The sequence below is a fragment of the Nomia melanderi genome, chromosome 1 (genome assembly GCF_051020985.1).
Source record: "Nomia melanderi isolate GNS246 chromosome 1, iyNomMela1, whole genome shotgun sequence".
Taxonomy (NCBI): domain Eukaryota; kingdom Metazoa; phylum Arthropoda; class Insecta; order Hymenoptera; family Halictidae; genus Nomia; species Nomia melanderi.
In genome coordinates, this window is record NC_134999.1 from 33,450,382 (window position 1) to 33,477,537 (window position 27,156).

The window sequence follows — 27,156 nt, forward strand, 5'->3', positions numbered from 1 at the left end:
GAAGATCCGCGAACAGTATGTTCCACAGAATATGGGGACTATTTCACATTACGGACTTCCATACGTTGATTCGACCGTACGTTCTCCTCACTTTAATCACCGGATACTTTCCTTACAAGGTCGCCTCGGCTACGTTCACGTTCTCCAAAATACGTTTCGTTTGGTCTACGGTAATGGTGATCGCCTGTACGCTCCTGTCGTCGTTCAGCTTGTATTGGATATATTATGTGAACCGGAACGATGAAACTTCCAACCAGATGTACCTGACATTCATGTACACTTTCGGCATTGTTCTCATCTGGAGTAGTTACGTGTCATTGCCATCGAAGTTGCATCTGCTTCGGATATTGTCGGACACGTCCCGCGTATTATCCCCCGAAGCGTTTAACAACGCCAAATGGATATTGTTATTTGATGTCCTGAGGACGATCATATATATATCGTTCCTATTAAATTCTGATCCATACACTTTGCCATGTTACCTCGACTTGGTCGGTTTCTACATGTTCTTCGTAGGTCTGTTGGGGAACATAACGTTCAACATCTGTCTGTTCGTACTGAGATTATGCTTGGTTAAGGTGAACGCGACTCTGACGGATTTGAAGCAGACTCTAACCAACGACGAGCCTCACTTGCTCAGAAGAATTTATCACACGCAAAAGAATCCCGCGTTGCTCACGAAATTGAAAACCATTAGGAAACACCATCTGAAGCTTGGCACAGCGATCGGAACGTTGAACGAAGTGTTCGGCTCGGATAACGTTGTTATTATTACAATAACGGTGATAGATATGACCTTTAAATTATACACTTATTTGGTGCACAACACCGACGAAGGTAAGATCGTAACAGTGTGGTCGGAGAACATCGAGTACCTATTTTACCACAGTTTCAACCTGATCGTGCTGACAATCTCGTGCGAGATGATAAAAGACCAAGGGAAACGCGTTGGCTTCAATATTCATCGAATCCTCTTGATTACTTTCGACGAACAAGTATCCACGGAGGTAAGCGCTGACCACGCCATTTTGGACTAATTCGTCGCCATTTCGACGACTCACTGAACCTCTTGCGCTGGAACGTAACTTAGAGATTTGACGAAATCTTGCGTTCACCTATTTTACGATATGTTCAGTAATTCTATTCATTGATCATTTTGTATAGAGTGATACATTTCGAAACAAGTATGCCGAATGCAACTAGACCTTCCAGCACAAGAGGTTAACCACGCTGAGACATTTATGATTCAAAGGCTAAAAAGTATTTAAATAATCTGTCTCAGTTACATACTGACCCACGTGACGTATTAACTCATTGCCGCACACGGCAAAATGTTAATAATCTAAAATGTTAAATCATTTTTGTTCAATGTATTACTGAAGAATAAACGAATAAATGCATCAGTACAGTCCATAGCTGTCGTTTGCGGCAATGGGTTAATAAGGACACTCAACGAAGCGTAATTCGTAATGAATACGTTCTGCTTGATTTTTCGGCGTGCAGTTGGAGTTGTTCTCTATGCAAGTCATTCAGCAAAATCACACGATACTAGCGAAGGGATTGGTGTTGGACGTGACCCTCCTGACAAAGGTAAGTAATCCGGAATACTCCGGAAAGTGTCCTTATCTTCGTTCGTTTACAGGTAGTCGGTGTCATCACGACGTATTTACTGATACTAATACAATTCCTGCTTGTGAAACCCTGCTGAAGTAAGCCTTTAACGAGGAATATGTACTGTTTCGTAATAAATTGCAAAATCATCCATACGTCGCTCGAAAGGTTTAATCATGATAAAAGCCCCTCGATAACATCGTGTTGTCAGTTCGAAGATGAACATCATATTACTTATTCAAGACCGCGTCACGTAATGGCGCTGAATTCGAAGAAGATGGCTGCCTGCTTAGGTAATGAGTCTAGTTTAAGTCAGTGGGGATTCGTTCTTTTGAACTGGGTCAGTCTACAATATCGCGCGGCGACAACAAATTGTTTCGCCATCAAATTGCGAATTATCGGACGATTTATTCGATGAGAATCGAAAACGCAAGGAACAACAAACCATGGCGATTATGGCGCGCAACGGACCTCAGATCATTGATGTACGTCAACGTCGTCTTCGCTCAGATTCTCGGATTTCTTCCTTACGAATTCAAGCCCGGCGGATGCGTCGCGCTTTCGATAGCACGGTTCATTTACTCGTCGATCACAACTCTCGTCTACCTATTTTCATTGGTCTTGGCGCTGTACCTAATAAACTTCTGTGACACAAACGATCTCAGCGTACCCGAAGCGCTAGACACTAATTCGTTCTTCATATTAGACGGATTCGCGATCATCTCGATATACTTCACGGCGTACAAAGGATTGATCCTGTATCAGAAGTTGTTCAAACTCTCGCAGATACTGTCCGTCCAGGATTTCAACAGAATGTCGAAGTTCGTTCACACGAAAGACGCCATGGTTATCCTTTATTTCCTCGGATGTCTACCGAAAAGCATCGCAGGTGTTGATTTGATTACCGCCAGCCGTTTGATCTCGTTGTACACTACAATAAGCCACTTCGCGATGGACATGTGCTACATGAACTGCGTGAGCGTGTTGGGCTCCTGTTTCGAGAAGGTCAACGAAAACTTGAAACGGTTGAACGAACCCACGACAGACCGTGAACCGGAATCGTCGCTGGTGAGGACACCTCTGCTACGTAGACAAAGTCTGTTGATGCTGATGAAGCTGAAATACTACGAAGAGCTGCACCAAGAAATCAGCGACGCAGTCGAGTCGGTAAACGACACCTTTCTCGTTCGAATCATCATCATATCGATTACAACGTTCACTGTGGTCACGTTTAACACGTATTACTCCTTGCTGTGGATAGTCAGTGGTTTTCCGGCCATTCCGAACAGAATGTTTTGGTTTATGCCGCATTGGCTGGTCACGATATATTATTTTTCGAAATTCTCGCTGATCATTTGGGCCTGCCAAAGCGCGACGAATCGGGCGCGGGAGATCGGTACCACGGTTCACGTTATTCTCAACGACAGCAACGATATGATCAAGCGCGAGGTAATTTATCCGTTGTAAACGGTATGCTTGAAAGTAAATCATTGTAATGTTTCAGCTGAGGAATTTTTCTCTACAAATGTTGCACCGAGAAATACATTTCTCCGCGAGAGCGATCACGATAAACGCGAAGCTTCTAACGCAGGTAAGACGAGCTCATTGTCGCGAGGAATGACAGTGTTCACCATAATCGCATCAGTGTGTTTCTAGATGATATCTGGGATTATGATGTACATTCTGATACTTTTCCAATTTCTATTGAACAGCATCTCTTGCCGTTATTAACGCCGTTTGCCAATTCACGTGACATCTTATCGATCCTTACCAGCCTTACGTCCACGCGCCGATGCTTGTAATAGTAAATGCAGTACTCGCAAGCTTGCTAATGAACTGTACGTAGCTTAAGATAATAAATGAACGTCAACGTTTCAAAAAAGAGATTCATTATTCTGTCACTTTAAACATTCACAACGATCAAACACGCAAGACGTATAGATCACTATCAATTTCGTTAAAAGTTTGTCGATATCAACTGCGTTCATTCCAAAATGACTGTCACTTCATTTATTCAATTCCATTACGAGCTGTAATCTTTAAACTCCCATTTTAAAAAAGACGACTGAAGAAAATGCACGGTGGTAATTTAGTTCTCGACTCACGTCCACTCGAACCGGTCGTCACGCACAGAGCGTAGAATTTAAATTACTCTCAAATGATAAGTTCGTCAACGATGATTAGAAGCCCGGTGAAAATCGAGAACCCCAAGGAGCGCGAACAATGGCGGCCGTGCCACGCCACGGACCTCAAGTCGCTGATGTACCCTAACATCTTGCTCTCGCTGATCTTAGGATATTTCCCGATCAAGTATAAATCTGGAGAATGGGTGTTCTCGAAGAAACTGTTCGCTTATTCGACGACGGTGTTCCTCATCGTGATGTCTTTGATGATTTACATCAGCTATTTGACGAACACTTCCGGACAGATGTATCTCTCCATGAAGCAGACGATTTATTTCAACTTCCTGCTTGTCCTGGACGGATGCACGATTCTGACAATGTACGTTGGATCGTACTATAGATTCCTTGTCCTTCGTAAGGTATCCAAAGCTTCTTATATATTGTCCGAGCAGGATTTCGACGATATGGCAAAATTCGTTCACATCAAAGACATCGTTTTTCCTGCGGTCATTCTTCTGCATCTAGTAATGTCTCACTGGGGGGTAGCTTACAATCATCCGGAATATCTTACCCAGTTATTCGTGATGACGATAACACAAACAATAGAGATGTCTTACGTGAATTGCGTGCACGTATTGGGCGCCTGCTACAAGAGGATCAACGAGAATCTGAAGCATTTGAACAGACCTCCGAAGCAATCGGAGTTGAAGTCGCAGCTGCGCGGCCAAGGGACGCTGAAATTGATGGAGGTGAAGTATTACGAGCAGCTGCACCACGAAATCAGCGACGTCGTTGAGTATCTGAACAAAACGTACACCAGTATGATCGTTGTTATGACGGCTTCCGCGTTCATCACGATCACGTTGAAGATGTACTTCTCCCTTGAATGGTTCGTCAGCCAAGATTTCTCGAAATATGAAAGAGGCATGGGGATTCAACACGTCAAGGATTTTGTGTACGCTGTTCATCAGATGTTGAAGTTCATATTGGTAATCTGGACTTGCCAGACCGCGACGAATCGGGCGCGGGAAATCGGCACCACGATTCACGACGTTCTCACCGATTGCACCGATAGCGCAGTCAGACGCGAGGTAATTAATAACAATGATTGGACCGATTTATTGAAAGTATTCGTCGAGGAATCAACATGCTACGTCGTTCTAGCTGGGCTATTTTGCTTTGCAAGTGGCGCATCGAGATGTTGCGTTCACCACGAGTGCGTACACGATAAACGCGAAGTTTCTGTCAGAGGTACGTCTACTTACATGTGTCGCGTTCCCTTAATTTTTCGAAGAATTCACTGTGAATTTGTATTCATTGTTGTTTGGTTAGCTGTTAACCCTTTGCGCTCGACAGATGATTCTCAGTCACTAGTAGATTTAACTCTTTGCACTCGAGAGGTGACTCAGTCACCATTTGATTCGATATAACAAAATTACAAAGTGTTATATATCATATTAAGTTTCGTAAATGCATCAATATGCGAAATATTTCTATAAAATAGCTTTGTTTCTTAATTCACGTATGTTTTCTCATTAGTTCGTTTCAAATAATGTCATCTGCGTCTCATAGGAAAGTGTCGGATGTATCTAGTGAAAAGTTTCCGGTGCAAAGGGTTAATATAACAAAATTATAGGCTTATATAGTGTATTATGCTTTGTTTCTGAATCTATGTGCGTTTTCACACTAGTTAGTTTCGAAGGGTGTCGCTTATGTCTCATTGGAAGACGTTGAGTATTTCTAGCGGAACACTTTAGACAAAGGGTTCAACATTTCCAGCGTTCTCCTCGAAACTGAAGCTACAACTACAATTTATGTGTTTCTAGTTTCTAGGTGGGATTATAATATACATTATGACACTTTTCCAATTTCTACTGAGCACCGTCTGCTACGATGATTAACGCTTTTTTCCGAAATTGCGCAATTGTCCGTGGCACGTCCGTCTGATCGATTCCTCCTCGACAGCCTTACGAGAGGCAACACGCCGTGTCCATGCGCAGATATCTGTAACAGCACGTAGGTGTCTTTGCGAGGCCACTTGTAAACAGCACACGTATAAATGCGATCAATAAACGGTAAGATTTGAAAGTTAATTTGTTATTCTGTCACTTTAACCCTTGCGTGGGCAGCCGAGCGCCTAGTTACTCATTTCTACATTCCCACCAGCAATTTCTTCGAATGGAAAATCGAACATTTTCTCAGAGACACATTATTCCCTTCGCAACGTCGCGATTCCTTGACCCACCGGCGTTTTATTCCTATCTTTACTGTCTCTGTGGAGGATTAGCGACGACATTCAGCTAATAGACTTGAAGATTAACACGTCGAATGCCGCGGGGCTCACCGGTGACCCCCAACCAAAGCCAATTACTATAGTTCACTCAGTTGAACGATGATCATTCGAAAACATTTCTATATTCTAAGTATTGCTACCTAATGCGGTGACATTCAGCTAGACGAACGTGCAATAACAATCAAATAACTCAATATCTGATTTCTTCCATTTCATGTGTTTCGCTCCTGTTTCTGTTTCCACTAAGAAAAATGTATAATCCAATTTATCTCTATTTGTAGCCAGTCGTTTGACTAGTTACCAATTTCTATACTTTCTGAATTTCTTTCGAATTTTACCCTGGTCAACCCTAGATTATTACCTTTCATTTGGAATTCATTTTCAAAATAGATAGAGAGTAGTGTAAACAATTCTTCTTATAACGTTAAAAAAACAAGCACACCTGCGAATAAAACTATGCCCCGAACTCACGCTCACATAGGAGCTCAAAGGGTTAAACCTACGAACTCTAAGTTCTAACGAACCTCTCTCCCTAAAACATCCGAACATCCAGTCAGTCTCCGCTATCGAACCGAACGTTCCACAAGAGGGAATGTTAATCCCGAAGCGGCGATAACGAGTTTTAGGCATATTAACCTGTCAAAGATAGGCCCGGCGATAAGCGTGTTCAATCGGGGACCGTTGCAGACTTATCTGCGACAGAGTCCGCGGACACTAGCTTGCACGCACGGCGATGCTATCCGTGCTCATCGGAATTGCGACGCAATTTTTAGGCTCGCCGCCGGTTATCACTGCACCAGCAGCGGTTTGCCAACGGCAAATGAGCCACGATAAAGGATCACATGACCCCTGGGAACCGGCGTCTTCCAATTTCCATTCTACGCCGAGCGGACCGCCGCCACCCGCGTTGTTTTCCAGCGACTGGCGCCGTTGATGAATGTCCCTGCCTCTCGCGGACGTATCTTGTTTTCGTCGTTGGGGTTTTCGTGCCGCTCGGAGAGGCGAATCGAATGTTAATCAGACAATATACGCGCCGCCTCGCTAGAAGAGCGACGGAGGTGGATCAACGGGGTGGGGAAGGGGAAGGGAAAATGTCGTTTTCATTCGGTATGTGGCGCGTGCACGCACGGGGTGGAGTCGGTCCCCGTTCTCCTCAAGGTTAATACCGCGAGAGATAATGCGCGGAGGTGGTGTTCGGCTAAATGCTATCACGCATCGGGCGTATTAATACCGTATCGCGTCGCGAACAATTCGTGACGGCATTGTTGTTATTCCGCTCTGCGATTCAGTAGGATCGGCCGGCTAGGAATGGGGCGGTTAATTGTCTCCTTTGTCGTGACAGATACGGAAAGATATTTCACGTAACAACTCACGCCGATTCGCGGCCGCGCGCGGCTCGCGCCGGGGAGAGGAGTGATTGCACGGTATTTTTAAATAGACTAATTATCCTATTTTCGCGGCGAGCCGCGCTCTTACGTAGGCGACGCGGCTGCAGGAAAACCTGTGAATCACCGGGAATGTTCTCCGCGGTCGGTTTTTCATAATGGAATGCGTTCAGCGTCGCGGATGTTTTCGCGGAATCTCATTGTGCGGTTAATGAATGGAGTTTGAGAGATTGGTCTGTTGGAGAATTCTTTGTTTCGTTTTTCGAGGATAAACTGGTTCGATAGGAGGTTAGTATTCAGCGATGGACGTGTCGCGTTGTTTTGGAATGTTGTTTGTTTGGGTTTTTCGGGTTAGCAGTTTTCCTGATGGGAACGGAGTAGAAGTTGAGTACTTTGCGAGATGATGTTTCGTCGGACGTGCTGGCGTCTTGTTGGTTTCATTGAGTTTCAGCAGCTCGTTGACTTTTCTAATCGGCGATGCGCCGAGCTTTGTGTTCTCGTGAAAGGAGGAAGAAGACAAAGAGGCTAACCGTTTTAATCTTTCATTGGTTCCGACTGAATTTCGAAACAAAAGATCTCCCCTCCTTCGATAAACAATGGAGGATGATGAAAGAAAGTAACTGTTCCAGCAAAATACTTTTGCCTGCAGATAATAGAATCAACGAAAAGCCTTCGATTATAACGCCTTTGTTACTAGAAACTATGCTGCGTCAGGGGAAGACTGAAATATTCTCCGAATAGTTGAAATCAATATTTATATGAGAATTTTAACGATCTACCTTTCTCAAACGATATCTTTGCCAAGTGACGCTAAATAAAATAATTACCATCGAAACTAACGTCCAACAATCAACGAAACGCGCCCTTCAATCTGACACTCGCGACGTATAATTCGCCAACGATTGTCATTCATAAAAGCCAGCATTGATAAAATCACGATTCAATGCGAAACAGTCATACGCGAGGTCCAGCAGTCGCGCAGAAATTCAGCTGCATAATCCAACGGGTGCATCGGTATTCAATCGAAAGACAGTTCCAAGCGATCGATCAAAAACGAGCGTACAACCCGCCACGAATTCGCGCAGTGGACACTCCGACGGACAGCAGAAAAGCAAACAAAAGAAACCATCCTCGGGCTTTCCCTGTCCCGATCAATCATTTTTATTCGCCGCTCGATCACCGGCCGCATCTAGGATGAAATTAGTAGGCGACACCGGGGTGGCGGTCAGCGCGAGGATGGAAGAAGCCGGCCAGGGGTCCCGTGAAATTGAACCTCTGTTAACCTAATCACGCCTTTAAACGAGGGATCCCGCCTCTTTTGTCTAATTCCGGCGGTAAACAGGCAGCCGATCTGTCGTGTAGGCGATCACGCGACTGCGCGAGTCATCGCGCGCTCCGAGGCGCCGTTAGTTATGACCGATACGCAGTTGTTCAGTGTTGCGCCAACGGCCGCGCGGTGAACGTTACGTCGAGGATCGGTTTCGCTCCTCGCTCCACAATCTTCTCCAATTTTCCGACCGTTCTTCGACGTGTTCACACCGAATCCCGTCAACTCGAACACACTCGCGTCAACGCCGTGTCTCGATCCTCCAACCGTGTGGAAGACATCGAACACTTTAGGGGTAGCTGCATCCCCTAATCTCGGGAGAGGACCAGGCCTAGAGGACGGACAGTGATCAGACTGAATCCCCAGCGGACTGAATCGGCTGAGAAAGAATCGGATTCAGTGACAGAAACGACGATCGCAGAACTGTTCCAATTGTCCGGTCGATTAGATAAATGTCATCGAATCCTGGAAACCAACGGCGCATGGAGTTCCCTGGAAGACCGGTGCACAGGGACTCAACGTTTCATTGATAAACCCGGCTGACTGCGATGTTCCTGCGCGGCGGCCGATTCAGTCTGTAGGTGTGACTGCTCGTTGCCACACATTCTTGAGCCTCCGATGGCCTGCCTTGGGCGAGAATAACCGGCAGGACGAGGGACGACGACGGGGGACGCTCGGTCAGCTTGGTCTTCGCGAGATGAAGTGAGTAGACTGTTTGTCTAATCGCGACCGCGAGGGCCAACCCGCTTTCGCGCGGGTCTCCGCTCTAGGCGAGCGGAACGGGACGGTTCTATTTTTATGTAACAATACTTTGGACCCAACGCCCGTGCAGGAAGAACTTAACTAGAATTTATGGCCCCGCAGATTAGCCCATTAGGCGGTCCTCGGCTGTCAAACGGCGATCATTCCGTTCTTCCTGGCCGCGTTAACCTCGCCGACTCGTAAACACTGCGCTAGCGTCGCGCGCAAAACAAGAGCCGTTTATCGAGCCAGCTCCGCGGATCATCGATAAGATCCACGGTAGTCCGTTGGACAAAGACGCTTCGAGTGCAAGCACGATCGACCGACTCTATCTCCCGCGCGAACAAATATTTTCGTCTGATAGCTGCGTCGCGTGGCCGCGACTCGCGGAACGCTTTTGGACACGGTTCGCGAGATTCGCGTCTCGCCGATGCTCCGTTGATGTTTTCCTTGTGGTTTCCGCTGGGTACTCGGAATCGCGTTGAGTAAAGTGTGCTTTAGTTGCCGAGGAACTGATTTACTCAGTGGTTAGACTCGTGGGGATTGATTTAGTGTTGATAATCGACAGGTAATAGATTTATATAATTTACATTTAGTTTAAACGATTTGTTTACTGTGTACATTCGATGTTCGATCGGGTTCCCTGAGAATTGGAGTATCTTCTTTGATATTGTTTCTCATTGGTAATCGAATCGCGTTGAAAGTGAATTTCAAGTGAACTTCATTGAAATATCTGTTTTGATGTTAGGGCAGCCTGCGCGTTGTACCGGTCCTCGCCGACTCGCTCACTCCCACGCCAATGCTTAGATAAACACAAACACGGGTCTCGTTCACGACAAGATCAGACTCCATAAAAAGTCACGTTTATCAGGGTCCTTACTTTCGAACCTTATCGAGTTTCTTAAAGCCTAGATAAATTTGCGTTATCTCGTGTCTTGCCTCCGGCGTTTCTTTTAATAGAATTTATTTGAGAAAGCCTCTCTCTCTCTCTTCAGCAAACGGGGAACTTTCTTCGCGATACGTTGTTCGTTGTTCCGGTCAAACACTCGACGACACCGACCGACAAGTTTCTCGAAGTTCGACGGACCACGGCTGTTCTATGCATATGCGCAGCAGTCTCCGGAGTTAGTCAAAATTCGGTCAATATTTGCACGACCGTTTCAAAAATATTTGCTCGCTCGCAATGTCCACAGTCACGGAGATAATGGGAATCGAAGGCAACGCGCGGCCTATTGTCTCACGATCCTCGCCATTTCCATTCAGCTACACTTACACCGATTCCAATTACACGGAGCCTCGAGCGTCCGACCTCTAATCTCTCGCTGCGAAACTAAACTCGCTAACTTAACCCGTTTACTCGCAGCATGTTTGCTGGAAGCATTTCCACCGCGGCGAGGTGACTCGACGTTAAATCGCTTTGCTGAACGCCGTATACAGAAATCGACGAAAAGTCTCCGTAAACTGGAATTCTTCCCACTGTTCCGAAGAATCTCCGAAAAAACCGCCGTGGAAACAAATAACACAACTGTACGCAGAAGGAAGCGCGCGAGAGAGCGAGAGAGAGGGAAAGAGGAAAACAGCAAAAATGGAGTCGCGGCGGGATTGTTTCGCGGTTACACTTTCACGTTGACCCGCAAAAATAAGCCGGATTGGTGGATCGAGATTTCTTGACAAGGAGAATGCGAAGGTGGCCGTGGCCAGAATAAAATTCGATCCACGAGAAAGAACTTTTTCTCGGTGTATCAGTGTCGCGGCCTTGCCGGCACGCCTCCTCCCGTCACCGTTAACCCCCATTCGTTCCCGTTGCGAGCCGTTTCTATCTCTCGACTTCAATCGGCCGGCCTTGCCTACGATAGTCATTGTCACGGCGCACCGCTAGATACGAGCAAATTGCACATGTGCAGTCAATGATTTGCGAAAAAACTTGTTTGCTCGCGAGCTCTGGTCTTAAAGTCGCCGGCTCCGAGCCGTGTTTGCTATTTCCACGGAATCCTCGCGTTGCCGTTGACATCGCGCGCTCTCTTTTGCTTTTAACTCTTCCCTCGTCCGCCATTCTGCTCGCTTTCCGACCCCATAACACGATCTTCCTATCAGATCGTGATATCTCGAGGAATCCCACGGGCGATTAACAGTGGAACCGCTACGCACTTGAACTGATTTTTTAACAGTAGAACTACCGAGCATTTAATACGATTAATACGCAATTCCTGTAAAAATTGTAACAATAGATTATTTTCAGTTCTTTCAGGCATTCATTGTAGCAATCTAGCGAAACTATTTATTTTCAAAATCATTTCGAATATTCAATGCTTCGAAGATATCAATAATTGCTGAACAAGAAAATTGAGACTAGTTATTTTGACTGGTACGGTAGTTCTATTGTTAACACTGGATTTACGGAGGTTTATTGTAGAGTTTGTTCTATTGTTCCTAGGAAATTACGTGTTCGTCTATGGGAATCGTGAGAATTTTAGCTTCGGAACTGGAATATTGCGTATTCGTATAATTGAGCGAATCAAAATTGACTTAAATTGTTACTAAATAGTGTTTGGAAAGTTCAGTATCCGTTAAATTGACGGGTTCCGTAAATCCAGCGTTTAATAGTCCTTTGTGGAAACTATGAACGTGTGTTTATTTAGATTTTAATTGATTTGTATTGAAGTTTCGGTGTTACTGGATTAGTTTTTTAATGATTCTTGAAAGAAGCATTTGTAGGATTTCAGTAATTGCAAAGAGATCGAGAATGGATCATTTTGAATCAGCTGGTGGTTCTAGTGTTAGTAATTTCGGAGTTGTGTCTTGTCACGTGAAGATGGTATAATTTATGCATCGAATCGTGTTGAAAACAGGAGAACGTTTTAATACTTCTTTTAGCAGCGCTACTATTTCGTATTTGTGAACTATAGATTTCGAGTTCGTTCGTTTTTAACTGTTCGAGCGAAAGTTCGATCGAGTTTCTAAGAAATTCACGATATTAAATGCGAATGTTATATTCAGCAATCGCGCTCGATGTTCTCATCGTGATTAGGGTTATTTACTTCTAATGAGTTTGGTCTTTAAACTTTGTAATACGCTGCGATCAACGATTTAATTGAAAATACAGTTTTAAACCGAAGAATAATTATTCACGCATATGGAAAAGCTTGACTGACCGGAAACCGTTCACGAGGAAATCGAATCAGGGCTCGTCGGAATAGCAATGAGAATTTATCTCCTGCGATCCGTGTTTCGATCAGAAAAAAAAGTAATTGTTGATTTATGCTTGATTGGTAATTTTGCTTAAGGCTGCACAAAAAACTATTTTGATCTATAACAGCTTGAACAGTGTTCTCTCGTAGTATATGACATAAGATTGCACTAGATTTGATATGCACACAAGATAATACGAAGGTAAAACTCAAAGCGAAGAAAAGAATGAATCAAACTGACGAATGAAAGATTTGTCTTAATAAAACTATCAATTATAACCCGATATTTCACAAATCAAAAATCCGCCAAATAAAACCATTGCGACTCTATGCGAGACATACAACTTTATATTTCACAACTCAAGAATCTCCGAAATAAAACTATTACAACTCCACATTAAAAACAACTCAGAAATCTGCCAAATAACTGACCAACCTACCATAACTCCGCATTTAACAAATTAAGAATTCTCCTCGCGTCTCCGCGCGTATCTGCCAAAACGTCTAAACAATTTCCTCGCAGCGAGGAAAATGTTTTTCCACCGTCGGCACGGCCCGAAGAAGCGAGTCGACACGGTTCCGGCGCAGAGATAAAATCGGATCTGGGTTGCGAGACGACGGATGAGTCAGTCCAGCTGGAAGACACGCGGGATCACCGGTCCCAGATTCCGAGATCCGGCAGTCCCACCGTGCAGGAAATCGGTTCGCCTTATCTGCCTCGAAGTTCCGTCGGACCGCCGTTACGTCACGCTCGGATTTCCCAAGCGAGGAGTTGTTTGCACGGGCATTTGCATAAATCCCTCGATTCTGCGACGCTGTTATCTCTCGCGATACGGTTCCGCGATCAAAGATCTCTTTCATTCCGCGCCGTTCGATCGTTCCGCTCTACGCGGCGTTCCCTCGCCGACGAGGGAGATCTATAGATCGACACGCGGGATGACGAGGTTTCCACGGCGAGGAGATGAACGAGGGCGTGTACTTGGCGTTCAGTGACTCACGCGACGATGACGATGACGCCGGTTATGACGGAGCTATTTTTCGAATCCCTTCCCTCGTCTAGCACTGGCTAGCGAATGCCTTCGGAAACGCGAAAGCGATCGCTTTCGGGCGCCAACTTCGCGACGAGGTATTATCGACTAGTTGAATTAACACCCTGATAATTCCTCTTATAGATTTAACAATGATTCTCTGAAAGATCAAGAGGCGATCGTGAAGATCTTCGTTGAATCTTGATTATATCAATTTTTCTATCAATTCTTTCGAGTTCTTGCTTCTTCTTCGTACATGTCACCAGAATTTCTTGATAAATTATACGTTATAGTGTTCTCCGCGGCTATCCTTAATTCCAGAAAGTAGGAACAGCGGCAATTAAATCCCAACGAAAGCAATAAAGGCGCCGAAGGGAATCAGAGTGAGTGTCCTGCGTCGTCGTCCCTGAAGGGTTAAATTCGGACCGCTCGGTTACTCGTAGCGCGTCATTTCCTCCGATCGTAAACCGTGGAATTGCCCGGCGAACTAAATGGACTGACTACTCGCGAGGAATGAAATGACCGGACCGGTTTCGAGGCAGTAACATCGAGATGGTTATACGAGTGATCTCTTGAAGTTGAACCTCCGGAGTAGATTCTGAAAATTTATCGGTTACGTACGCCGGGATCCCTCGTTATATCGCTGATACCAAGTAGAAATAGTTGGCACCGGGCGGACGTCTCGTTTGAAAGTCCAAAGGCATTCCAAAACGGTCCGCGGGATCGCCGGTATTTAAATGATACGAACCAAGAAGGGTAGTCCGCTGAACGCAATAATCCCGGACTTTATTAAAGGAACGGAAGAAATCTTAATCCCCGGGGAATCTTTTGAATGTCAAGCATTCTGGAACATCACGGACTGCCAGCGATAGGGTATAGGGTTTAATCGTGAAATATGACCGCGTAGCCGGACAGTGCTGTCTCATTCTACTGTCACAGGCCTCGCATCGTGAATTGAAGTACATCGTACATACACACGTGGAATTTAATTCTGAAACATGCTCGGGATCGGGTCTGATTCTACTTCGAGGATTGGAAAACTATAAGATCTATATAATAGAACTGTGTTTCCTGAATGTTGGAACTCTTCGACATTTTCATATTTAGAGCACAATATTGTAAATCAACGACTTAATGTATTCAAACAACAAAAACCATTTTAAGCCTTTGCATCAGTTTTATTCACGTGTGTGATTCTTTGTACGTTCTTCAAATAGATTATATTATTATGTTATTTTCAATATTATTAGTAAGAAGGATCGTTAATACTGCTCTCTATAAACTGATTACTTTTTAAAATGCATTTCAAATGAAACGTAATAATACAGAGTTATCCAGGGAAAAATGCTAAGGAAATTCGGAGTGCGAAGGATTAAGGTATTCAAACAACAAAAGATCAATACAATGTTCTCTCTTCTAGTATCTGAGTGTTTGTTACATAATGTAGCTTCCTCTAATGAACTTTTCGAGAAATCTTCGTTTGCCAATGGTTAATCATAAATTCACGGCGTGAATATAATACATTCATACATTTAATTTTTCATAATTGATATTAAATGATTTTTAAAATTGACTGATCATGAAAATGGTGTATCCATTTAAAGCCCGTAAATATATATTATTCTAGTTAAATTCGCCTAAAGGAAATTTATATGATCAAATTACATATTGATAAATTTGTATAAACATTGCCAGACTTGACATAATTAACCCGTATTTTGTAATTGATATGGTAACCTTTAATTTTCTCGAAACAACAGAAAATGGACTTGCACTTTCAAAATAAACGGTCCATGTATCGAATATCCAGTGTTTGGTTTCCTACTCGCAGTAAGTGGAAAGTTATGAAAATTGATGTGGTAGCAAAAAGTTTGTAACGTTGCATTAGAAAGTGCATGCCTTGTCCAGGCATACACGACCTTTCTACTAGACGCGTATCGAAGTGCACGGTGTTCCGGGAGCTAAACTGCGACTTTGCCTTTGGAAAACGGAAGAACGACGATCTTCCTCTCGACGATGAGTCTCCGTTTTCCACGGTTTCACCGTCATTGCGTCAGACTGTTTGCCTACTTAACGGGGAATTCTGACTTTGAAATTCGAACTCGCGAAACCGCCTTCTCGTCGTGTCGGACTGTCGTCTCGGGAAAAGTGACTTGCATTTATCAGTCGTTTGTTTACCGGCCTAGATATATATTCAGGTGCTGATAGTCGACTTATCTAAAACGCGTAGTGCAGCGCGTACTATAGACGATCAACTAATAAAGCTGTTCTGTAAACTTTTTAGCAACGTCAGATGGCAACGGCCGTTGCGAAGGTTGACGAAGCCGATATATTTAGTAGGTCGCTCGGAACGCTTTGCTTTGACATTTCTGCGACGATTCGACAACGGTTTCTTGCGCTTAGGAGTCAGCTAACATTCCGAATCCACTTTTCGCGGCATGTTTGTTTACGATAATCCTTCTTTCGCGAACCTTACCTTGAAACTTCCAATCGTGTGTCTTTACTATGTACACATTCTTGACATGAGAATTTTTTGTTCTAATCTGTAAAAACTACATCAAACATTGAATCCTTAACACGTTTAATGCCATGGGGGTCACCGGCGACCTCCAACCAAACCGAATTACTATAGTCCATTTAATGAAACGACGATTATTTGAAAACATTACTGTATTATAAATGATGTTACCTAATGCGGTGACATTCAGCTAACGTGCAGTAATAATAATGTAATTCAATCAAATGATTTAATATTATATTTCTTCCGTTTCGTATATTCTGCTCTATGAAATCGTGCGGCATTCAACGTGTTAACCAGTTGGCTATTGCGACCTCTTTGAAGTGTACCTTATGCTAGTATATGCACGTGTTTATACATACAAATAGTTATTTCAAAAATCTTCATTCAAGTAATGTATATTAAATTAGTTTTTCGTAAATGAATATTCCCTGAACCCCTTGAGGAAATGACGAGACTTCGCCCGTAGGTGCTCTAAGCAGGAAAATTGATTTTCTACATTATTTCACGAATCTGCCATATCGCAACTAAAATCATTTTCTTATTTGCATAAGTAAATTTCATTAAACTTGTAATATTACAATTTTCGTTACTTTGTTTTCAGCAAACGGTAATGTTTTTAGAATAGACAAATCATCCACAATACTTGACGATGAAAAAGGAGAAAATACATAAAATATGGAAAATTACAAAAAATCACAAAATTATTAAGGGAAAATACTTCCTGGGCTCCCTATAGGACCCCACTCAGCATTTTAACCCTTTGCACTTGAGAGGTGACTCTCAGTCACCACTTGATTTGATGCAGTAAAACTATCAAATTCGATATTTAATATTGAACTCTATAATACATCGGTACGTGAAATGTTGGGCTAAAGTAACTTTGTCACTCAGTTCACCTGTGTAGACGGTTCGCCCTTTTTCGCGTCAATACTTGGGGGCCTGAGAGATAGACCAGGCCCATTGACTAATTTATGACCGAGGGGACCACCAGGACCTGGGTCACGTACGCCCTCGTCTGAAGAGGTTTCCTTCTTAGAAAAGCGTTGAGAAAACGTTAGTTAGTCGCCGTTCCTCGTTAGAGCCACATCACGTAATAAATATATTTAACCTGACGACGGACTTAGTTTTTATTTTAGTAGCCCTACACCTGCGATTTCTTTTTCAGTTAATTTACACAAATATCGTCCGTCTTTGTCCAGTTAGAAAATGTCAAGTATTTCCAACGAAGTACTTCCGAGTGCAAAGGGTTAAGGGTTTAGCTCGCGGAACGCGCAGCATCGTGGCCGTCGATGACGCAGCGCGGATCAGCTGTCGTTACACGACGCCCGCGCAACCCCGTGTCCGTGTGGCGCAATTGCTACCGGTGTCGCGGGTCGTAGATCTGATTTCTCTATATATACACGCGCGGGCCGGCTGCTTTCGTCATAAATAGTGGCCGGGTAGAGAGACTCGCGTGTCAGGGACGACGCACACACACACACGGATTTCGCTGGCCGCGACGATCACGACCACACCAAACGCACGCACGCACTTTTTATAGCCGACCGTTCCCTGTAGCCGCGCACGGAATTGTTCATTAACGCGACGCGACGGCCCGCGAAACGATCATCGTTAAATTGCCGAGACCGCGGCCTTTTTCCCCTCCGGCTCTCGGTAATTATTGCCCGGCTCCAACGTTCATTATGTGCGTAGAAACGAAACCATTGTTCTGGAATTGGTTCTCGGTTGATTAGCTCGCGGGTTTCGTAATTATTGCCGTAGCCGATGCGAGAACTCGCGGATTATACCTCGATACGAAGTTCTATCGTTTCGATGTGTTCCGTAGTTTCTGAAGTTTTGAGCTGGGAAATTGTTTGACTTTCGTGAACATTTAGTTAGAATTCGAGGGGTGAGAGGTTGTCAACCCTTTGCGGACGAAGACACTTTAACCAGTTAACTGCGTTTGACGAGTATACGCGTCATCGTAAAGCTTGACACGATACTAATTCTTTCAGCGATTCTTTATTTGTTCACATAAACATATAATTCTTCCTTGTTTCGCTTTGATCTGTCATTAAAATATACTCTGCGTGCATTCGTCCTGCGTTCGACGAGTACGCGTTCCATTTTTCGATTTTATTGCGCGCAGAACCAGAGGTTTTTCCAACTGAATTCCACAGTTAACTGGTTAAAGTGTATAAAACCATCAGCAGACGAAGCTGAATTATACATCAGATGCTTAAATAGCATAGAAACAGGAAACAACGTACTATCTTTCGGTGTTTTAGTAATTAAAACGTTAGCGTGCAACTTAGTATTCCAAATACAAAAGTTTGATACCAAAATGTTGACATTCGTTTTTAAAGTTAATACTAGTTTATACTAGTTGTTCCTAGATAACTACGTGTTCGTTTAGATCCCGAAGATTATAGCTTCAAAACCAGAGTGTTCAAAGTCGTATAATTGGACGAATGAAAGTCGATGTAACTTACTAAATGATTGAAGAATTCGATATCCCTCTAGTCGACGAGTTCCGCGAATCTAATATTAAAGCTAGGATAAATCTGAAACTTCCCGTTCCCATTTGATCGAACCAACCACCTCGAGGTGCAAGGACTTTGTTGCTTCGGCGATCAAGGTTCCAAGGAATTTAACCTCTTGCATTTGAAACTTTTCCTCATTGGTATTACCAGCAGTTTCAAGCAATTTTAACAGAAACAGCATATTAACATATAAATAAACGATCCTTGTATGAAAAGAAAAGTCAGATATATTTTCTTATTTTTCATCGATTACAGATACAATTGTTATAACATATTTAACAATAAAGTTTCGCAGTTTCTAACGATAAATTTTAAATGGCTCCGCTCCGGAGTCCTCGAGTTCAAAGAGTTAGAAATCCGCTGATCTCGTATGTTCACTTCGCGAAGCAGCTGCCAAGAATCAAGGCGTCGACGTATAATCGGTTTTCCAACCGATACAAAATCTGCGCCGACCGGCGAGCAGCAATATCCGATTCCCTCGAGAAACGCGCGCAGAAATCCGCAGTCGGCAGTATCCCTCGGTTCCCAGGCTCGTTCCAAGTTCGTGAACTTGAAACAAAGGGCCCGCGAACAACAATGAGGCATTCTCTCGCGGAACAGGACATCCGATTTCTCGCGTGCCTCGCGTGTATCGCGAGAGAACGGCCTTCGGTTTCCTTCGTTCCTCGGACGCAAATCGAGTTTCGCCGCGGTTCGCAGGCGTGTTCCGCGAGCGTAGGCCCGACGCGCGCGCGTCTTTTATTCATCGCGGCGGTCCCGTTAGCTACGCGTCGGCCGTCACGGCGCGGAGGTTTCCGCCGCGTCGCTTGCCAAATATTTCTCTCACGGGTTGCGTCAGAGCGTTTCGCGAGCGCTGGTTCGCCATAATCGAGCACGGCCGTGCCGCGGAACGGACGTTTACCTCGTTCTCCCCGGCCTGTGTCCCGCCGGTTCTCCTCCCTTGAGCGAGTGCGACGCAGCGGATCTGCGTCGCGCGCGAGCAGATACGCTGAGCGCGAATTTGGAGCGAGGAAATGTAATTCGATGAGTGTAGATGACCGATCGATGCGTGGAATGGGACTATAGCGGAGGAGGAAGGTGAGGCGGAGGAATGATGTAGGGAAGAAAGGGAAGGTGAAAGAGAAAGGGAAGTGGAAGTGGAAGAGAGAAGAGAGGAAGATGTAGAAAAGAAAGGAAGAGAGAAGAGGAGACGAGAGGAAGATGTAGACAGTTAAGGAAAAGCAGAAACGTAAAAGAAAGAAGAAAGCAGAGAATGTAGAACGAAAGAAGAATAGAGAAGACAGAAGAAGTAAAAGAATAAAGAAAGAAAAAAGAGAGAAAGAATTATACAGGAGTAGAGAAGAAAGGAAGTACAGAAAACTAAAAATCAAGAAACAATTAACTCTTAATCCATTAACTGACATCAGCTTACAGTTTCGCGTATTACCATTTTGCATAATTCAGAAGTAAACTTTCACAGTTATCAATCTCGCTAATCTACGATCAGACGTCATCCTAATGGTTCCTAAGGAATCTTAATGAAATAATTAATACAGATTCCATCTCGCTGTAATTAAATCTAAGCTTGCATTTCAACGATTCGCCTAAATACATAATCATATTACATTTCGCGCAACTCCGCGCGACACTTCGACGCCCCGTTGCACGAGAAACAAACACGAACAACACGCCGCCGCCATTCTACGCGGCGGATCACTCAGACACATGCAAGAAGCGGGTCGATGACACCCACCCACCTGCAACGCGGTAACTATACGGCATGCTTGGCCTTGACACCCCGCGATCGGTCAGTCCGGCTGGCACGCGCGACTACGCGCTTGTTAGTCCCGACTCGCGATCGGTTTTTTTGCGGTTCTGGTCCCTTTCCCAGGATACACCAGGATACGCAAGGGGATCACACATGCGTTTCCTCGATCGTCGGGATCACCTCGGTTCAATGGAACCGTTGGCACGATTTTGAATAAGATTCCATACGAAAGATCGAAAATCTGAACCGTTGTTAATCGGTTAAGCGTGGAATTCAGTTTGAAAAATCTCTCATCGCGCGCAATAAAATCAAATAATGAAGCGTATACTCGTTGAACGCAGGCCAAATGCACTTAAAATATATCCTAACGAACAACCAAAGCGAAACGAAGAAGAATTACGCGTTTGTCTCGGAAAATAAACAAGCCATCGTTGAAAAAGTTAGCACCGTTAAGAGTTTTAAGATGACGTGTATACTCGTCAAACATAGTTAACTGGTTAAATATATCAAACGGGTTATTTGTTTATTCGTTGCGCTCCTCGACTGACTCTCGCTGACTTTCTAACCGACATAGGTTCTCCGCTATCAGACTCTCTCGAACTTTAATCGCTGTTCGATCGTAATCTCGCTGATCGGTGTCGCGATTTCCTTACTCTGGAAACTGCGGAACATTCTGCTGTTAATCAACGTATTACCACTTTCTTCCTCCATAACCCTTTGCACTAGGAACGCGACTCTCAGTCACCGTTTGATTCGACACGGTGAAACTATAAAATCTGATATTTAACACGTTGAATGCCATGGGGGTCGCCGGTGACCCCCAAGCAAATCGAATTATAATTCACTCAATGAAACGATGATTCACAAACATTTCTATATTACAAATAACGCTATCCATTGCGGTGACATTCACTTTGACGAACGTGCAATGATAATAATCGAATTCAGTCGAATGATTTAATATCGTACTTCTTCCATTTTGTGTATTTTGCACAATGAAATCGTGCGAGGTTCAATGTGTTAATGTCGAACTTTGTGTAATGCCTCGATATGTGAAATATTGGAATAAAATAGCTTTCCTCGATGTACTTGTGATTTCTCTTTAGTCTCAGGGAATATCGTCTTCGCCTCGACAAGAAATGTTGAACATTTCCAGTGAGAAACTTCCGAGTGTAAAGGGTTAATCGTTCATTTCATAGAAAAGTTTCTCTTGTTTACAACGCGGTTGCTTGTTGTTTATTCGAACAACGGAAATATCGATCGCTTTACAGTGATCTGTATGGACAATGAAGCAAAAAACGTGGGATAATATCTTTCTTTATAACACTTCGATCCGGAGATAATCGACTTCGAAAGGTTGCGCGACACGCACGCGTTAGTTGTTTCAAGTGGAAACGGTAGGTCATGGACAGACACGTTAGACGAGTCTTATCCAACGCCGCGCGGAGATTTCCAAACGCGATTACCTCGGGAACGGAGCGTCTTACGAAAATATCGGGCCCAACGGTTCTCGTTATTTTTTTTCGCGCGTGCCGAATTCCTCCTTTTCTTCAATTTCGAAAACACCCCGCGCGTAACACGTCACTGAATTCCGACGTGCAATAACAAAACGGAGTTTCCTACGCAGCGGACGAGTTTAGAATGAGGCGATTACGCGCGAAACACACCGGCAGCATCGCAATAAAGCGTCTAATTATATTTGCACGCCTGAAATTAGCGGCGGGACAGGTTGGCCGAACTCAAGGATATTTTTCGCGAACGATCGGAAATATCTCCTCGCGTGTGTAATTGTGACGCGTACTATGCGGAGGTAGAAAGAAGTCTCGTGGGACTGCGCAGAGGCAAGAGGTGCCTTCTGCTGAGTAGCTTTATAGTTGTACTTCTTAGATTCGTTAACTTTTATGCTATATGGCGTTCAAAATGGTTAGATCGTTTTTGGAATTGAGTCCACGGCACGTCGAAGTCATTAACTAGAACTGATGAGCATTTAATACGATTAATATGCGATGCTTATAACAACTGTAACAATTATTTTCAGTTTCTTCAGACATTCACTATAGTGTTTAAATGAGACTATTTTCAAGATCATTTTGAATATTCAATGTTTTTAAGATATTAATAATCGCGGAACAAACACATCGAAATCAGTTTTGATTGGTTCTAGTGTGAATGCGAATATGACTACAAAATACTAAGTGTAGTATGTTAAATATTATGTATTAACACTAAAACTACGAAATAGGTTAAAATGAACCATCCCTGATTTCTTCTTCTTGCAATCGTTAAAAAGATAACACAGGTTCCTCTGAGAAATCATTAAAGATACTGATTCAGCACTATGTAAACTGAATTGTAAATGAATTAATGAGTTGCTTAGAATTCAATGTGGCAAACTCTTCATCTAGACTGTTGAAAGACCTACTGCTACATATATATCATAACTCTCATCAGTTATATAAATTACATACACTACAATCATATATATCATAATCCTTCGAAAAATACCTCGGGTCTCCCTTTATCCAGATCATCATAGTACCTACTGCTAGGTATACACCAGAACTCTCATCAATTATATAAATTACATATACTACAATCATATATATCATAATCCTTCGAAAAATACCTCGAGTCTCCCTCTATTCAGATCATCATAGTACCTACTGCTACATATACACCAGAACTCTCATCAATTATATAAATTACATAAACTACAATCATATATATCATAATCCTTCGAAAAATATCTCGAGTCTCCCTTTATCCAGATCATAGTACCTACTGCTAGATATACACCAGAACTCTCATCAATTGTATAAATTACATATACTACAATCATATATATCATAATCCTTCGAAAAACATTTCGAGTCTCCCTTTATCCGAACTGTCAGGCGTCCAATGGAATCAGGCGATCAATTCTATCGTATCAGTAGTCTTCGCAGAGGTTAGGTGCATCAACCGCGTGATACCCCTTCGCACCTGCGTAGTCCTAGTTGATAGGTAGCCGAGCAACCGTGGAAACGCGTGTTTTAGTAGAAAACGAACGAAGTCGGCCCTCGTTGCGCGATCGCTCGAGTACGGGCGCTGCGAGCGTATTTTCACTCGTTCCTGGCAAGCGAGGTACGTTCGCCGACGTGTAGAAGGTAGATATAATCGGCCCATCGGATAGCACGTGACGGCGGCATGCATATGAAACTTGTTTACAGAACGCGGACTTGACTCGATCGCCGTTGCAATCCTGCGGAATAAGTTGCAATTGTGCCGAGGACCTTGACTTCATTGCCGCCGGACTCGGCGGCGAGGTGCGTGTGCCGCGATCCTCGCGCTATCGATCGCTATTGTAACCGGTAAACAGCCGGATTAACGGTTCGCAGTCGGGGTTCGGGGGTCATCGAGACATCTAATTAGTTTCTGACCCCACCGGCTGATGGAATAATTTCGATACCTCGTCTGATACGTACAGCTTAACGCTAGATTCACGGAACCCGTCGATTCGACGAACATAGAATCGTTTCAACGTTATTTAGCAGTGGTTTCGATTAATTTTAATTTCACCGAGCACTGAAATTCACTTTTTGGAATTTCTTTCTATCGAGACTTTGATTCACAATTCAGTTTGCGTATTGCCAAATCGATTTCTTTAATAACTCACAGGAAAAGCATCTGATATGTTTTTAATAATCGAAAGAGGAAATCAGGGATCATTTTGACTCGTTCGGTGGTTCTGGTGTTAAGCGAATGTTCATAGTAATATCTTAGTTCTAAAGACTGAATTTTTGATAAATACGTGGTACTCTAGGAACCATGGAATAAAGTGTAGATAAGTGATGGAAGTCCGTGAGACTAGTGTTAAAGTTGAGTGGATTCAGTGGAATGATGGAGAGATGTTAGTGTTTCGAGATTGTAGGATGTTTCTGATTTAATACGCTGAGTGTAATGGTGGTCATTGATGATCGAAGCTTGAAAACTGCACGATTACAAGAAGGAAATTGGTGAATAAAAATATTTAGTGGCAAAGTAGCTAGATGATACTGTGACTCTGGTACTAATAATCTAGTACTGGGCTAAATCATTGATAATCGTTTCTAATATCATTCGCCTCTGCTATGAAAGAACAAGTATTACGAAACACTCGAAATTCTCGTGACAGTTGACATGTTGACTGCTCAAACTATGAACTTTCATTGCTCGATAGAGTGCAAATCATTGTTACGACGGTGTCCGCCGAGCATTGTGTTTCAATGGAAATCACGGGATCATTATCTGTCCCTACTATTTTCCATTTAGATAACTCGCGTAGATTATTCTTGTAAAATTTATGCTCGCGTGTTTCTAGAGGACACGTGTTCGTAGGAAACGAATGGTTCATTTTGCTTGAAATTTATTCGAAGAGAATCTAGGGACTGGTAAACTAATTTTATAGACAAGGATAACCGTGAACATGGATGTTCTTTTTGTTTCACGAAAGTCACATGTTTCCGGAGCTAATCGTAAGTGCGACGTGTTATTTGTTTAACACTAGAACCACCGTACTAGTAAAAATGACTGATTTCCATTGTTTCGTTTCGCAATTAGCGATATCTCAACAATAGAACTACCGAGCATTTAATACGATTGACACGGGAATCTTATAAAAATTGTAACAATAGATTATTTTCAGTTTCTTTAGACTTTCGTTATAGTATACAATTGAAACTTTATTCTCAGAATCATTTCGAATATTCAATGCTTCGAAGATAATTGCGAAACAAAGAAGTCAAAGCCAGTCATTTCGACTAGTGCGGTAGTTCTAGCGTTAAAAGCATCGAACACTCGAAATGATCTTGAAAATAAATAGCTTCACTTGAATACTACAATGAATGTCTGAAGAAACCGACAATAATCCATTGTTACAATATTTATAGCGATTACACATAAATCGTATTAAATCCCCGGTAGTTTTACTGTTAAGAAAGTTCGGAAAGAAGGACGAGCAAATTAGACCCTGACTTCGCTCGGCCGTGCGAAAAGGAATATTTTCTACGGCGCGAGTGTTAATTAGTGGTAATTAATCAGATAATGGTATTAGGCAGGCCGCAGGATCGAGACGAGGAAGTCTCATTAACGAAGCAAACCGCTTTAACTTTCGATTGTTAGGCCTTTTACGGACGTCCATGGGAGCTGAATTTCAGTCTCGTTCTCAAGGATACCGGCGACGATCCTTGGATGCTTGAATTACGTAGTTTACACAGCGCGATCGACTCCTTGCATTCCGCGTGAGTTATTAAGCGGAATCCGTTGACATATTTAGACGTTCTACTGGTTAGACGTCTTCCTTCTTTGTCGAAACGTGCCGCTGATAATGCAGTCCGATTGAAAACACTGCTAATGGACTTCGGTACTTCCTTCTGCATGAAAATTTCATGGAAAAATCTGTGCACTTCGCAAAGATATAATTCTATTTTCGCGTCACCTAGCGTCGTTTAATTATACCAGCACCTTTAAAGAAATGAGATGATAGATTTTTCTTAGTGGAAACATATAAAAGGAAGGATAAAAATTGAAAAGCCAATTAATCGGACAATATAGGGATCGATAGAGAATTAAATGAACAAAAACAAACGGTCAGTGTGACTAGTTCCCGGTACAGTTAGTATCAATATTTTCTTATCGAAACTTCTATCTATCCCTATAACTTCGTTTCGCCTAAATTCATTTCAAACTGAAAAAAAGGTTCCAGTAACAGACTCAAGCTTCTTGAATAATTCATCGTCCACGACTTAATCGGAGGTTCTCCACGAGTGTCACTGTCTTCGACAAACGTACAATTTACTGTACAGAACCATCGGAAATGATTCGATGACCCATACCAAAGATCCTAAAAAAAGAGGTTCTAGTAACAGACTCAAGCTTCTTGAATAATTCATCGTCCACGACTTAATCATAGTTTCTTCACGAGTGTCACTGTCTTTGACAAACCTACATTATCTCTAAAATACTGTGTAACTACCCTAATAGTTCAATTCACAGTACAGAACCATCGGAAGTGATTCGACGACGCGTACCGAAGATCCAGCGTATCGTTCGAAGACAATCTCGATTGGCCGGGAAGGCGTATTAAGTTCTGACGTCCTTTAACGATTCACGTACCGTAAATCACATTCATAAACACGTATTGAGCCGGCTGTGCGTCACGCCGGAGGAAAAAAGGTCGCGTGTAAAAGGGTTAATCGCGGTGTCACAATAACATATTATGCGCGCGGCAGATATTTACGATCCGCGAAAGAAAACGTGATAAAGCCGGCGCGTGGAACGTGCAAAACACCGTTCCCATCTCATCTCCGTCCGCGTTATCTGCGGCGTGGGTGGCCCAGATCGATACGCTGCAGCGCGGGCATTAGCGCGGCAATATATTTCGCAGTTGCTCCCCTTTGCAAACAGCTGTCTACTGATAAAAGGCATGCGTTCCGCGGCGTTCGGGATACACGGTGAGGACTGTTTACTCGGAATTAGCTCGAAACACCGCCGGGAGGATTCACGAGTGACGTCTAGTTGAAAGGAATCGCGCTGGAAGCATCGTCTATCAAAGCGATTCTTGGCTTCTTTCTAAACACTCGTCATAGGTGCTAAAGCTGATAAGCATTTCACAGCGTCATCGGCTGGGGCACATGTGTTTATTTTCAATAAT

At 43.4% G+C, this 27,156-nt stretch overlaps 4 protein-coding genes across 8 annotated transcripts in view; all 4 read left to right on the forward strand.

Moving 5' to 3' along the window:
• Positions 1–17: 17 nt before the first annotated feature.
• Positions 18–1,750, forward strand: LOC116432140 (uncharacterized). The gene is made up of 3 exons (XM_031988541.2): positions 18–1,007; positions 1,504–1,590; positions 1,643–1,750. Exons 1-3 carry the CDS (start codon positions 18–20, stop codon positions 1,706–1,708), a joined length of 1,143 nt encoding a protein of 380 aa, XP_031844401.1. The 3' UTR covers positions 1,709–1,750.
• A 275-nt stretch (positions 1,751–2,025) lies between these two features.
• Positions 2,026–3,620, forward strand: LOC116432134 (uncharacterized). Of its 5 annotated transcripts, none has more exons than XM_076373128.1 (3): positions 2,026–2,778; positions 3,116–3,202; positions 3,324–3,620. In XM_076373128.1, exons 1-3 carry the CDS (start codon positions 2,026–2,028, stop codon positions 3,411–3,413), a joined length of 930 nt encoding a protein of 309 aa, XP_076229243.1. In that variant the 3' UTR covers positions 3,414–3,620. The 5 variants fall into 5 exon arrangements, with proteins under 5 accessions (XP_076229243.1, XP_031844389.1, XP_031844390.1 ...); XM_031988529.2 differs by having other exon boundaries at positions 2,026–3,060; positions 3,324–3,615; XM_031988530.2 differs by having other exon boundaries at positions 2,026–3,060; positions 3,268–3,473.
• Positions 3,621–3,787: 167 nt separating this feature from the next.
• Positions 3,788–10,291, forward strand: LOC116432139 (uncharacterized). The gene is made up of 3 exons (XM_076367405.1): positions 3,788–4,825; positions 4,899–4,985; positions 10,229–10,291. The coding sequence occupies exons 1-3, from the start codon at positions 3,788–3,790 to the stop codon at positions 10,289–10,291; spliced, it is 1,188 nt and encodes a 395-aa protein (XP_076223520.1).
• The window catches only part of LOC116432118 (uncharacterized), a 50,047-nt gene continuing 31,701 nt past the window's right edge, over positions 8,811–27,156 (forward strand). The window contains exon 1 of the mRNA XM_031988490.2: positions 8,811–9,441. The gene's annotated coding sequence lies outside the window, so the exon portion shown is untranslated. The remainder of the gene's footprint in view (positions 9,442–27,156) is intronic.

What these genes read in the sequence shown, in the direction of transcription:
- LOC116432140 (XM_031988541.2), top strand. Translation starts at nt 18, where the DNA reads ATGTTCCACAGAATATGGGGACTATTTCACATTACGGACTTCCATACG. An exon ending in ACGAACAAGTATCCACGGAG is followed by an intron (nt 1,008 to 1,503) that starts GTAAGCGCTGAC and finishes TTCGGCGTGCAG; the next exon opens with TTGGAGTTGTTCTCTATGCA. An exon ending in ACGTGACCCTCCTGACAAAG is followed by an intron (nt 1,591 to 1,642) that starts GTAAGTAATCCG and finishes GTTCGTTTACAG; the next exon opens with GTAGTCGGTGTCATCACGAC.
- LOC116432134 (XM_031988529.2), top strand. Translation starts at nt 2,026, where the DNA reads ATGAGAATCGAAAACGCAAGGAACAACAAACCATGGCGATTATGGCGC. An exon ending in ACGATATGATCAAGCGCGAG is followed by an intron (nt 3,061 to 3,115) that starts GTAATTTATCCG and finishes GTAATGTTTCAG; the next exon opens with CTGAGGAATTTTTCTCTACA. An exon ending in ACGCGAAGCTTCTAACGCAG is followed by an intron (nt 3,203 to 3,323) that starts GTAAGACGAGCT and finishes TCTATTGAACAG; the next exon opens with CATCTCTTGCCGTTATTAAC.
- LOC116432139 (XM_076367405.1), top strand. Translation starts at nt 3,788, where the DNA reads ATGATTAGAAGCCCGGTGAAAATCGAGAACCCCAAGGAGCGCGAACAA. An exon ending in ATAGCGCAGTCAGACGCGAG is followed by an intron (nt 4,826 to 4,898) that starts GTAATTAATAAC and finishes ACGTCGTTCTAG; the next exon opens with CTGGGCTATTTTGCTTTGCA. An exon ending in ACGCGAAGTTTCTGTCAGAG is followed by an intron (nt 4,986 to 10,228) that starts GTACGTCTACTT and finishes TTTTGATGTTAG; the next exon opens with GGCAGCCTGCGCGTTGTACC.